Source organism: Cydia amplana, chromosome 19 (genome assembly GCF_948474715.1).
Source record: "Cydia amplana chromosome 19, ilCydAmpl1.1, whole genome shotgun sequence".
Taxonomy (NCBI): domain Eukaryota; kingdom Metazoa; phylum Arthropoda; class Insecta; order Lepidoptera; family Tortricidae; genus Cydia; species Cydia amplana.
Genome location: NC_086087.1, coordinates 2,656,654 through 2,667,437, shown reverse-complemented (window position 1 = coordinate 2,667,437; position 10,784 = coordinate 2,656,654). Strand labels below are relative to the sequence as shown.

The window sequence follows — 10,784 nt, the reverse complement described above, 5'->3', positions numbered from 1 at the left end:
GTCATGGGTAATGTGTATAACACAATGGAGTCCATGAAATAGTTGACAAATGAGTCTTTATACTAAGATCCTATCACTCAAGTCAAGGATAACCTTCGTTCACGTTTTCAAGCAGTTCTTTATTTCCAAATAACAAAACTTCCCATGCAAATGTTTTTTGTGTTGTCTCCGCCAGATTTTTACTAACGAAGTATTTGCGTGTCCACGTCCTTGATGTCATCGAGATTCATGTGTGGACATGTGACAGTTGCGTGTTGGCGACGTGACACGACACGACATGTCAAGTTTTTGCATTTTGCGCATTGCGTGCGCCACGCATGCACATGTCATTGCTGAATTTGCTGATGTTGATGTACTTACGTAAGTAGTTTAGCACATTTTTTGTTTTGTTTTTCAGCAAAAATGTCAAGGAGTGCTGTAATGTCATGTAAATAACTAAATTTACATTTTAGTTACGTTTTTAAATAGTGTGACAAAATGTTGAAATAGGTATGAATTAAATTTTGAGGCAGACTTGAATATTGCTGAGTACTTGTTGCTAGAATGAACGCAGTATAAATTCAAGTACATTATTACGAAGAATTTGCATTGTATATTCTATAAAATAATGAGGTTCTTAACTTCTTATTTTACCGTACTTCAATAGCTTATGGTCGCTCGCATAAAATAAGCTTTTTAGGGTTCCGTACCCAAAGAGTAAAAACGGGACCCTATTACTAAGACTCCGCTGTCCGTCCGTCCGTCCGTCCGTCCGTCTGTCACCAGGCTGTATCTCACGAACCGTGATAGCTAGACAGTTGAAATTTTCACAGATGATGTATTTCTGTTGCCGCTATAACAACAAATACTAAAAACAGAATAAAATAAAGATTTAAGTGGGGCTCCCATACAACAAACGTGATTTTTGACCGAAGTTAAGCAACGTCGGGCGAGGTCAGTACTTGGATGGGTGACCGTTTTTTGCTTGTTTTTTGTTGATGGTGCGGAACCCTTCGTGCGGGAGTCCGACTCGCACTTGGCCGGTTTTTTTTTTTCAAGTCGATGTTTTGCCGAAGGAAAATGTAGTGCATTAAGCATTCTTTGCAAGGTGAAAAACATTAAGTTTTAAGTAGTTAGGTTCGTTCTTACTTGTTTATGACGAATACTGCAGGTAAGTAATGTTACTTTAAGTTTCAACAGAAATTTCCCTTGTGCAATATTTTCTTAGAAAACAAACTTCGCGAAGCACTTCCGACTGCAAACTTTCGTCATACAGTTCACATAGTTTTATGTTTGCTTTCTAGGCTAAATATTAAAAATTCAGTCCATTATAAGCAAAATAAACATGTTTAAGAATGAATTTTAAAAGAATGCACGTAGTTAAGGAGTTAAAAGTCGTTAGTCGTCTTTAATTTACTTCAATTAGAGGGTCATTCTCTGAGAATATGTATGCGGTCGCGTCTAATTGCCACGACTCTTTTCATATATTTTGTATGGGTGGCGGCCATTAGAACGCCGACATATTTTTTTGGAATAGTCCTAAATCGTGTAACGATAGTTACCCGTATAAAGTATGACTTATTTTCGTTACATAATTGATTTTTTTATTTTTTTTACAGTCAAAGTGAATCGTAACTGTATACATTCTTATGAAAATCATCCTTGAACAACAATCCTAACGATTCCAAGCGGGATCACAATAAACCAACATAAATAATTAGGAACATTTAATACAAAATAAAAATCTTACAAAGTACCCTATCAACATTAGTAACCCCAATTGTTACAAAAGCGTTCTATCAGTCCGTGGCACCAATGTTCACTAATCTACGATCACTATGGTGCTATATCTCGTCAGAGTCCGACCTTATAGAGTCATAATTGGATGTTTTACTTTTTAGCATCCTTAGAAAGGAGCCAACGGCGAAAATTGTCCTCCTGTGCCTGTGGAAGATGCCCTGGTACAGCGCTTCTCTCAGCGCCTTCCGGTCATCTGACATCGACGGCTGACTGGTCAACGTTATGTCAGAATGCGCCACTATCGACTTCTGATGCCGGAGACTTCCGTGTTTCTTCTCTAAACTCTTCTGATTCGGTAAACTCATCGTCGACTCTAAAGAAGAGTTCTTCGTCTTTCGAAGATTTAGAATCTTCTTACCTGAAGACTGAGTCTCAGACGTCGAGCGCTGAGGCGCGAGTTTAGATCTGTGTAGGGGATTATTCGAACCTTCTGGATGCACCATGATTTCCACAGACTTCTGGCTGACGGCACTCGATCGCGTCAGCGTTTTTTGCGGGCCCGTCGACTCGGGCTTCGGCACGTCTTTGATCGGTTGCTCGGACTCTATCGCAATCATGATTAATAGAAACGCGCGGCGAGCGCGAGCGTCGGCAACGATTTAATCAAGCGGGGCTAAGGTCACATCGGCGGGCGCGTCTCATCAATGCAATCAATTGAGGGCACGGCCAGATGGATGACGACGTCCTTATTATTCGGCAGCTCGCTTCTACCACCGTCTGAACAACTGCTGAAGGTTATCGTCGGAACATTCGCATCGCTCAGCTTCACGCCGTTCAAGTTCTGTGCGAGACAGTCGACGGAGTCGCGATTCTCCTGTTGGTCATCGGGCGCGCTCATGCTCGGTGCGAGCCATTCCTCCTCGTCGTCGGTCCCGGGCCGGTCTACGTCCGGCGACGGATCGGTCTCGTGTGGTACTGGCGAGCAAGCTTCTCCAGTCACGCGAAGGTCGATAAGACCGGCCAAGTTAACATTGAAGTTTCCGCGCTTCCCACGCGGCTCCTCCTGGATTTCCTCTGTGATGAATTCGTCAGTCGCTGTTTCGATCTCCTTCTTTAAGGTGTGATCGTCCTCGTAGAACTCTTGCAAGTCGTTAAGGTTGTCTAAGTTCCCTAAGCTTTCGTTGTCGGCGGCGAGAGTCTGCCGGTAGTGGTCGATGAGCGGCTGGAGGGACTCCTCGTGCTGCCTGAAGAGGTAGTGGTAGGCCTGGCTCACGGCGCGGAGGGAGTAGGAGGAGCGCGGCCGGTGGGCTGAGGCAGGCGTCGGCGCGGCGACACTGCGCCACACGTGTCCGCGGCGCTCACACAATATTGCATTAGAATTAAGAATCCTTTCAAAGTCCGACACTTGTTCGGCTTCGCTGATCTGCACCAGCAGCTTGTTCTCCGTCTCTTTCCCGCCGGTCGTTTGACACAGCCTCTTCTCGCCGACCTGTTTAGGGGGATTAGAAGACTTAGTTTTGTTGTGACTATCGATTCTGTTTTGCGTGGAGGTTGAATGGGTGTCGGCGTATTTCATCGGTATAGAGAGGGTTTGGATTGAGATCGCGCACGGGATTTTTTCGATGGTTTTCCGTTTTTGTTGTTTGACCATGACTTTGGTTGGTTTTGGTTTCTTTTTGTCGACGGATGGGGGTCGATGTGTAAAGAATTGTTTGTCAGACCTGAGTCTAGTGTCCGCACTGCGAACGGTGCGTGCATAGTTGGACCTCGGGCGTTCAGCTAGGCTGACGCTCTGGGCTCGGAAGAGTACTTCAGGCCTGTCTTTAGCAGCCAGTTTGAGTTAGGTTAGGGCTGGTGAAAGCAAGCGCGCTCTCGGAGCGACTTCGGCGGACTGTTGTACCGTACTCGTATCGGTAAAAAGTTAATTTATCGTTGTGGCATGTTGAGACGCCACCGCGAGCCTAACATCGTATGGGTTGTGGAGTGGGGGTGTAGTTAAGCTCTTGTACAATACTGGGGGGTTACTCGATCGATTCCAGACCGCCTAAATAAAGATGCGCATAAAATTTGCTAAATGTCCTTGGTTGCACGTGAGGATGACAATGCTATGAATTTTTCAGCGAATATTAGACAGTACCGCCGGTACCTTGACATAAAACTTTACTTTTTATTGGTATAAGTTTTAGTTGATCACGCTATAAGTACATAAGTATAACATGAATTCATCGATCCAACTACTATGCTCGTGTTTATTTGCCCTTCAAAAGTTTTTGGTGAATTTTATCCTCAAAAAAGTTTTTTTAACATAATTAACTTTTTTTATCGAAGCTACCTACGATCCAATGCTGTCAGCTACCAAAATAATATTTGAAATTATGACAAACGACATTGAAACTCCAGAAACTCCGAAACTTATCATCATGGTAAGACATCATGGTAAGGCCCCAGTTCAAAGTAGGTACGGTTAGTACGGTTAAATATTACTGAATGCATTAAAAGCATTGACGTATAATATCTAAGGACGGGCTAATGGGGCACTAAAAATGGTAGGTACTAGGTCAGCGGTGTTACTCACGAATCCCAGCCAATCGTGCAGTCTAACGCGACTAGTTGCGACCAATAGCGCGCGTAATGCGAACTCGTCAACCAATCGCGCGCGTGATGCGAACTCATCAACCAATCGCGTTGTAGCGTTTCACACCGCTGTACTGGCCCCTGTCATGCCTCATTATTATTGCCCGTTATGCCAGTCCCTAGATATCTATGTCAATGATTAAAAGTAGGTGCGAAGTGCGAACTACGCAAACCGCTCATTTACGATTCCATTTCTCAAACTACAGCCCATTTCATGCTTTGTGAATACTGTAACTTCTCAAACGTCGTATCTCACCTAGTCAACACGCTCAAAATTTAACTTTATACTATAGGTATTAGAACTGAAATTCAAAGGTTTTGTGATGGGGGATACGAAGGTGTGACGCTTGGCTTGTTGTGCGTGTTCAAGCTCTGAACTTTAATTTTGTTGTTTATTTGATTTTAATTTGTTGTGTTGGTTCATGGTTGTAGTTCACAACTTTATGACCGACAAAAGTACATATTTACATGACACTAAATGTTATATATTAATAGGGTGGATTTTGAAATGACATAATAATCAAGTCACTTGCTTTGATTGATTTTATAAAACCCGAAATAAAGACAACACTACTTAATAGCGTTTCAGTGCACGCTAAAGTCTAATTAATCAATGTCTAGAATATTGAAACTTTCTCGAAAATAGATAATTCATTACATTGACTTTATAAAGCTTTTTATAAAGTTAGTGTCAATTAACTTACCTACTTAACTTTCTTTCGAAAGTTTACAGAAAATATCGCTCTCTAGTTGTCTGCTTATTTTGATCTGCGTACTATTATATTTTCTCTTTCTTATTAAGGTGTGTATTTTTATTGAATTTATGTTTTGTTAAGGTGATAACTAAATATACACTGATACTTTCGACTGTTTGTCTATAATGTAAACAAGTCAAGGCGACGCTGTTCACGGCATATTGCCAATCTTTTTACACCCTATGGGTCAACTACACGCAGAAGGCTTACAGGCTTTTCTAAAATAAATATTGAAAACCCGATTCTCACAGATCCTGGTGTTTTTGGGTTCTTTCAACTCAGAATTACTAGCATATTCAATCCTGATGATAAAAAAACTTGTCCCAAAAATTTGTATGAAAATTGTACATTCCACTACGTCACGTCCATACAAGTGAAAATTTTTCTCATAATAAAACGTGACGTAATGGAATGGACATTTTGGGACATCTTTTTTTAATGGAAGGGTGGAGAATGCTGTCGATTCTGAGTAGAATGAGCCCAAGAATGTCCAGATTTGAAAGAATCAGGTTTTCGGTATTTATTTTAGAAAACGCCCTACAACGCTCTACGCGTGCAATATAACAATGCCTACAGGGTTCTGATGGGGTTGCCTCGTTTCTGTAGCGCCTCGGGGATGTTTGCCGATGCCGGAATAGATGGATTCCATGCCATCATGCGAAAGAGGTGTGCTTCAACCCTGAGCAGGATACGGGACAGCCCCAATAGAACCCTGGGCATTGTATCAGAGGCGTGGGACGGCCCCCTAATGAGGGACTGGCTTTTTTTGCATGCGCCGGTTCCCTATATACCGGGTCATAGGTTAAGCTAATTTTGTTTTATTTTGTTATTTTATTTTTTAGATTTATATAATATTAACCCTAACTTTAAGTTTAGTACTAATGATACTAACCCCGATGGACTCATATCATATCCAAATCAAAACTTAAAAAATATAAACATTGGAATACTGCTCTAGATAGATGGACAACGGAAGCTTAAAATAGAGTCAAATTTTCACAATCTAAAAGTGACGAAGTTCTCCATTAGTGGACCCCGAATCACACACGCAAATACAAATTTTTAATAATTAAAAACAATTTTTTTTCCAGAGTTGTGTCTCAATTATTTCATTATTATTTCTAGGCCACCTTACATTTAAACAGTAGCTAAGCCTTAGATCCTTACAATTAGCCTTATACCTAATTGGATTACAATTACTTCGTAATCTGTAATAATCTACAGATTATTCACACTGAAATCCTTGTGGTGTCGTGCCTAATTAGGAAATATTGTAGCTACTAGCTAATAGTGAATGAAACTTGATATTGGAAAGCTTTAGGTAATCTGTGAGTACTTAAATTGATTTAGGTTACCTTTTCTAAGCTACATATGACTCAGGATCCTTGTATATGGTATACATCACTACATCTTATACAAATCAAAGTCCCCGCCGCGTCTGTCTGTCTGTATGTTGCCGATAAACTCAAAAACTACTGAACGGATTTTCATGTGGTTTTCAACTATCAATAGAGTGATTCTTGAGGATGGTTGGTGTATAATTTGTTAAGCCAGGGCGGGTCGCTAGTGTATATATGTCAAATGGTTGAAAAAACATCACGTATGATTAGGTGCCCAAAAAAAGAGTCAAACGATTGTAATGTTGTTTACTTTAAAATAATAACTCAGCTAAGGAGCTAGATTTGGCTAGATGTTGTTTTATCGCATTTGTGTAAAACTTATTTTAAAATTAATACAGACTCAGTGTTAAAAGAAACCAATGTTTTATTGCTAAACATTACAATAACAAAAACTAGTCACATTTTAATGACTAATCTTCGTTACACAACAATACATTGAATGAAATTATTGTGGTTAAAAACTTTCATTCATAATCTTTAAAATCATCTTAAATTACGATTATGTATGTGTAAAGCTTTTAAGTAGGTAGGTATATAACTTCTGACTTATAATAATATATTTATGATTTATTACCTTCCTATTTTCGTTAAACGAAAGTTACCGTAACATAAGTCACTCATAAGTATTATTTCATATCCATAACATTGAAGCTCGTTAGCATCAAATATTCATAGTTATAATTTCGTTCCACACACACACACACACATACAACACATAGCTACGTCGTATGTACATGTATGTTGAGTTATGATTGTTATGAAGCCGATAACTATTGATTGGCCCTAGTTTGAAATATTAATAGTGTCCGACCGAAGATTCGGTTTCGGTTTCGGTCAGTTTCGGCCATAAAATCATGTTTCGGCTGTAGTTTCGGTTTCGAGCAAAAAACGGCCGATCCTTTCGGCCGGGCCGAAACATACGATAGTACTTCGTACTATGAAACTAAACTATGTGACAAAGTTAGACCAAAAGTTGGGGAGCAAGTAGGACAACAATATTTATGTATACAGAAATGAATTGGTCATCAGAAAACACAATTCCCCTAATGATGGCGCCACTGGACGGTCGACGCAGTCTTAATATGTGTGTAAAAGCGGTTTAATGACATTTTTTCAACGATTTTAATAAATCTGCAAAAGTTTCGGTTTCAGTTTCGGCCGAAACTAGATCCAAAGCCGAACCTTCGGTTTCGTTTTCAGTTTCGGCAAAAAAAAACATGTTTCGGCCGGACGTAAGCCTCATTAATATTTAGAATATTAATGAGGTTCCTACGTTAACAAGATTGAATAATAATGAGGTAGACAACCATTGTGATTTTGAATAGTTCTTCCTCTTCTTCCTTGCGTAATCCCGGCATTTTGCCGCTCATGGGAGCCTGGGGTCCGCTTGACAACTAATCCCAAGAATTGACACAGGCACTAGTTATTACGAAAGCGACTGCCATCTGACCTTCCAACCCAGAGGGGAAACTAGGGCTTATTGGGATTGGGGTTGGGATTTTGAATAGTTAATTGCTTATGGATAGTATAAAAGCTGCTAATATAGACGGGATAGCAGTTGATGCTAAAAAGTACCTAAAAATGATGCCAAGTGGCAATTTTGGCATAAAAGTTGCTAATTTGGCTTATCAATTTGGTTTAGGTATCAATATACAAAACTAAACGTCCCGAGTTCTAATCTCAGATCTCAGTACAGTCAGTATCAATAGTTTCTAAGCTAAAATGATCTTGACGTGACTTTATTGTTAAGAGAATAAGAGCGAGTCAAGGTAATTTTTGAACACCTCGCCCGCTTAGCAACTATTGCTGAGGACTGTACCTAGTTACAATATTTTTCACAGATGATATACTGATGAACCTAAGAATTGAGAATTGAACATATTAAATCTACTTTGAGTGCGATAAACTTTATCGCGCGTTGTTGTCAGTAATTTGACAAGACAATCCAACGTTAGAGTCCTAGACAATATAGGAAAGCTAATTTGCTAAAGTCTAGACTGGAAATCTAATCTGGAACCTCTTCACTGGAAGTTAAGGAGCTAAGAGTTAAGTCAGGTCCAATTGTCTCTTAACAGTGCTACTATACAGGGTGACATTTTGCATTGCACTATTTTATGTTTGATTTAGATTGACATTGAGTTAACAAAATGACGCTCTAAGGCACCTAAAAAAAACATATCAAAGTAAAGCGATGGATTAAAAAAATAGAAAGTTCATTTAATTTAGTTTAATAGAGTGTAATCTCAACGAAGATTATGTATGTACATTACTTATGACTATTTTTGTTACCCAGAATGAATTAAATTGTTGGCGGATTTAGAGATTTTAGAATTAAGGTAATAAAACATATACATATTTATTTTTATTTAACCGTGTATATTTTCGTTTTTATTTCAACGTCACATTTTATGATATTTTTTTTATTAAATTTTCTGCCTGAATTTTCAATATAGGTAACAATAACTTTTATTAAGTAAATATGAATGATCTCAATAACTCACCTGGCAAAAAACAGCCGAGAAAAACATCTAAAATACGACAGAGCAACAGGGGACCTAACAGCCTCTTATTACACCACTAGTCATTTCATGCGACGGAGCCCTATTAGGGACTGAATACAATAGTTTCTTAAAGAAAACAGCATCGAAATTGAATGATAAATGGGGAAAGGCATATTCACAAATAATTTTCTGGTTGAAAGTTAAAGTACAAATTTATGAGCAGGAATCCTCTACTGAAAATTATACTGAAGAGTGAAGATCCCTCAAGAAATATCTCCTACTGTCTCCTCCATATATTTATATATTGTTAACGTTGAAATAAATCAAATATTTTGATCTCAATAACTTAAATTTTATAAATAACAAACTGCAGCTAATTTAGTTCGGAAAACTTACACAGACAGACATATCCCAAAAGAAGCCCAGACCATCAATAATAACTACACACGACAGTGTCAAGTCAATGAATACCGTTATTTATTCAATAGTAAATAATTAGCTACACGTCCGACAGACGAAGAAATGAATAAAAGATGGGTCTAAATATAGCTTGTTTGTCTACATCGATCTGGCGATTTACATTCATGGTTCATTGTAGCTAGATTTCTTTTTTAAATTTGTGAAGAAGGATATGTATTATTTTTGAAGTACCTACATTTATCGGGTTGTTCTGATATATACGAGTAGAAAGAAATACGGTAACCCATGGGTTAAATTTTTGACACACCAAGGCCAGGATTTTGGCTGTGCCGCTTCCTTTTCGTGGTAGTAAGTTTAGTGTAGAAAGCCCTGCACTAGCCTATGGATGCTTGCTACTCATAATATTAAATGGGTCATTCCAGGTGATTTCAACAAATCGAGTGTGCCGTATGATTTTTGATTTGAATAAAAAATATATAATTGAGGATATACTTCATGGTGGCAGAAGTGCTGAACCACCACCAGTTTTTTTTTTATCTTTTAATTTCCAAGTTTTGCCCATTCGAAGTTAACAGTGGGGTTAAATTCCTGCTTGTACAAAATCAGACCTAACTTTTTTTCTATAAAAGGTAACGAAATAATTATTACTTTTTTTGATTAGGTAAGAAATGTGGATATTATACTGTATGACAAAATTTATCTGAATTAACTACAAAAAAAATGGTGACCACCCGAAGTGTATACCTAATTGGTCAATTATTGCAATTTTAAATTGGTTCTTGTGCCAACCCTGGTGCATATCAAATATTACTTTTTTCTGAAATATAAAGTACTTGCCGTGTTCATCTTGTAAAATAAATATAATTGTGTTAGATCAATTACTTCTAATAGAAAAATATAAGTGAAAATTGAGAAATTCGAAAAATGCTCATGTTTGACTCTAAAAAAATCCACGTGGAAGATAAAATAAAAATTTGATTTTAGTCAGCAAATATAGCTGATATCTTCGTTAATTAGATTTAGAAAAAAAAGTATTGTTATTTTGCCTATTTTTTGAAATATAATTTTTTTAACATGCTACTTTTTACAACTATCGATACAAAATGTTTTATGTTATAAATTAATAAAAATGGGACGGTAATTGGTCATACGGATATTATTTACGTTTTTTATGTTCAAATAATTTTTTTGACATGGCAATAATTTCATTTGTAAATTTAATGAGGGTAGAAATTCGACAATGCACTGTTACTTGACAAGGATTGTGAATCACTTGCGAATGTTTCTTAATTTAGCCGTGTAGTGAATAACCGACGCCTCCTGACTTGTTAACAAGCTTTATTTGCATGTTACAT

General features: G+C 38.1%; 2 protein-coding genes across 2 annotated transcripts; both read right to left on the bottom strand.

The window, feature by feature from the left end:
- Positions 1 to 1,715: 1,715 nt before the first annotated feature.
- Positions 1,716 to 2,336, bottom strand: LOC134657266 (uncharacterized). Its single transcript, XM_063512844.1, has one exon. It carries the CDS (start codon positions 2,334 to 2,336, stop codon positions 1,824 to 1,826), a length of 513 nt encoding a protein of 170 aa, XP_063368914.1. The 3' UTR covers positions 1,716 to 1,823.
- Positions 2,337 to 2,398: 62 nt separating this feature from the next.
- Positions 2,399 to 3,579, bottom strand: LOC134657254 (uncharacterized). Its single transcript, XM_063512831.1, has one exon. It carries the CDS (start codon positions 3,368 to 3,370, stop codon positions 2,399 to 2,401), a length of 972 nt encoding a protein of 323 aa, XP_063368901.1. The 5' UTR covers positions 3,371 to 3,579.
- Between the last annotated feature and the right edge of the window lie 7,205 nt (positions 3,580 to 10,784).

Excerpts from the sequence above, each read along its gene's own strand:
- LOC134657254 (XM_063512831.1), bottom strand. The coding sequence starts at position 3,370 with ATGGTCAAACAACAAAAACGGAAAACCATCGAAAAAATCCCGTGCGCG.
- LOC134657266 (XM_063512844.1), bottom strand. The coding sequence starts at position 2,336 with ATGATTGCGATAGAGTCCGAGCAACCGATCAAAGACGTGCCGAAGCCC.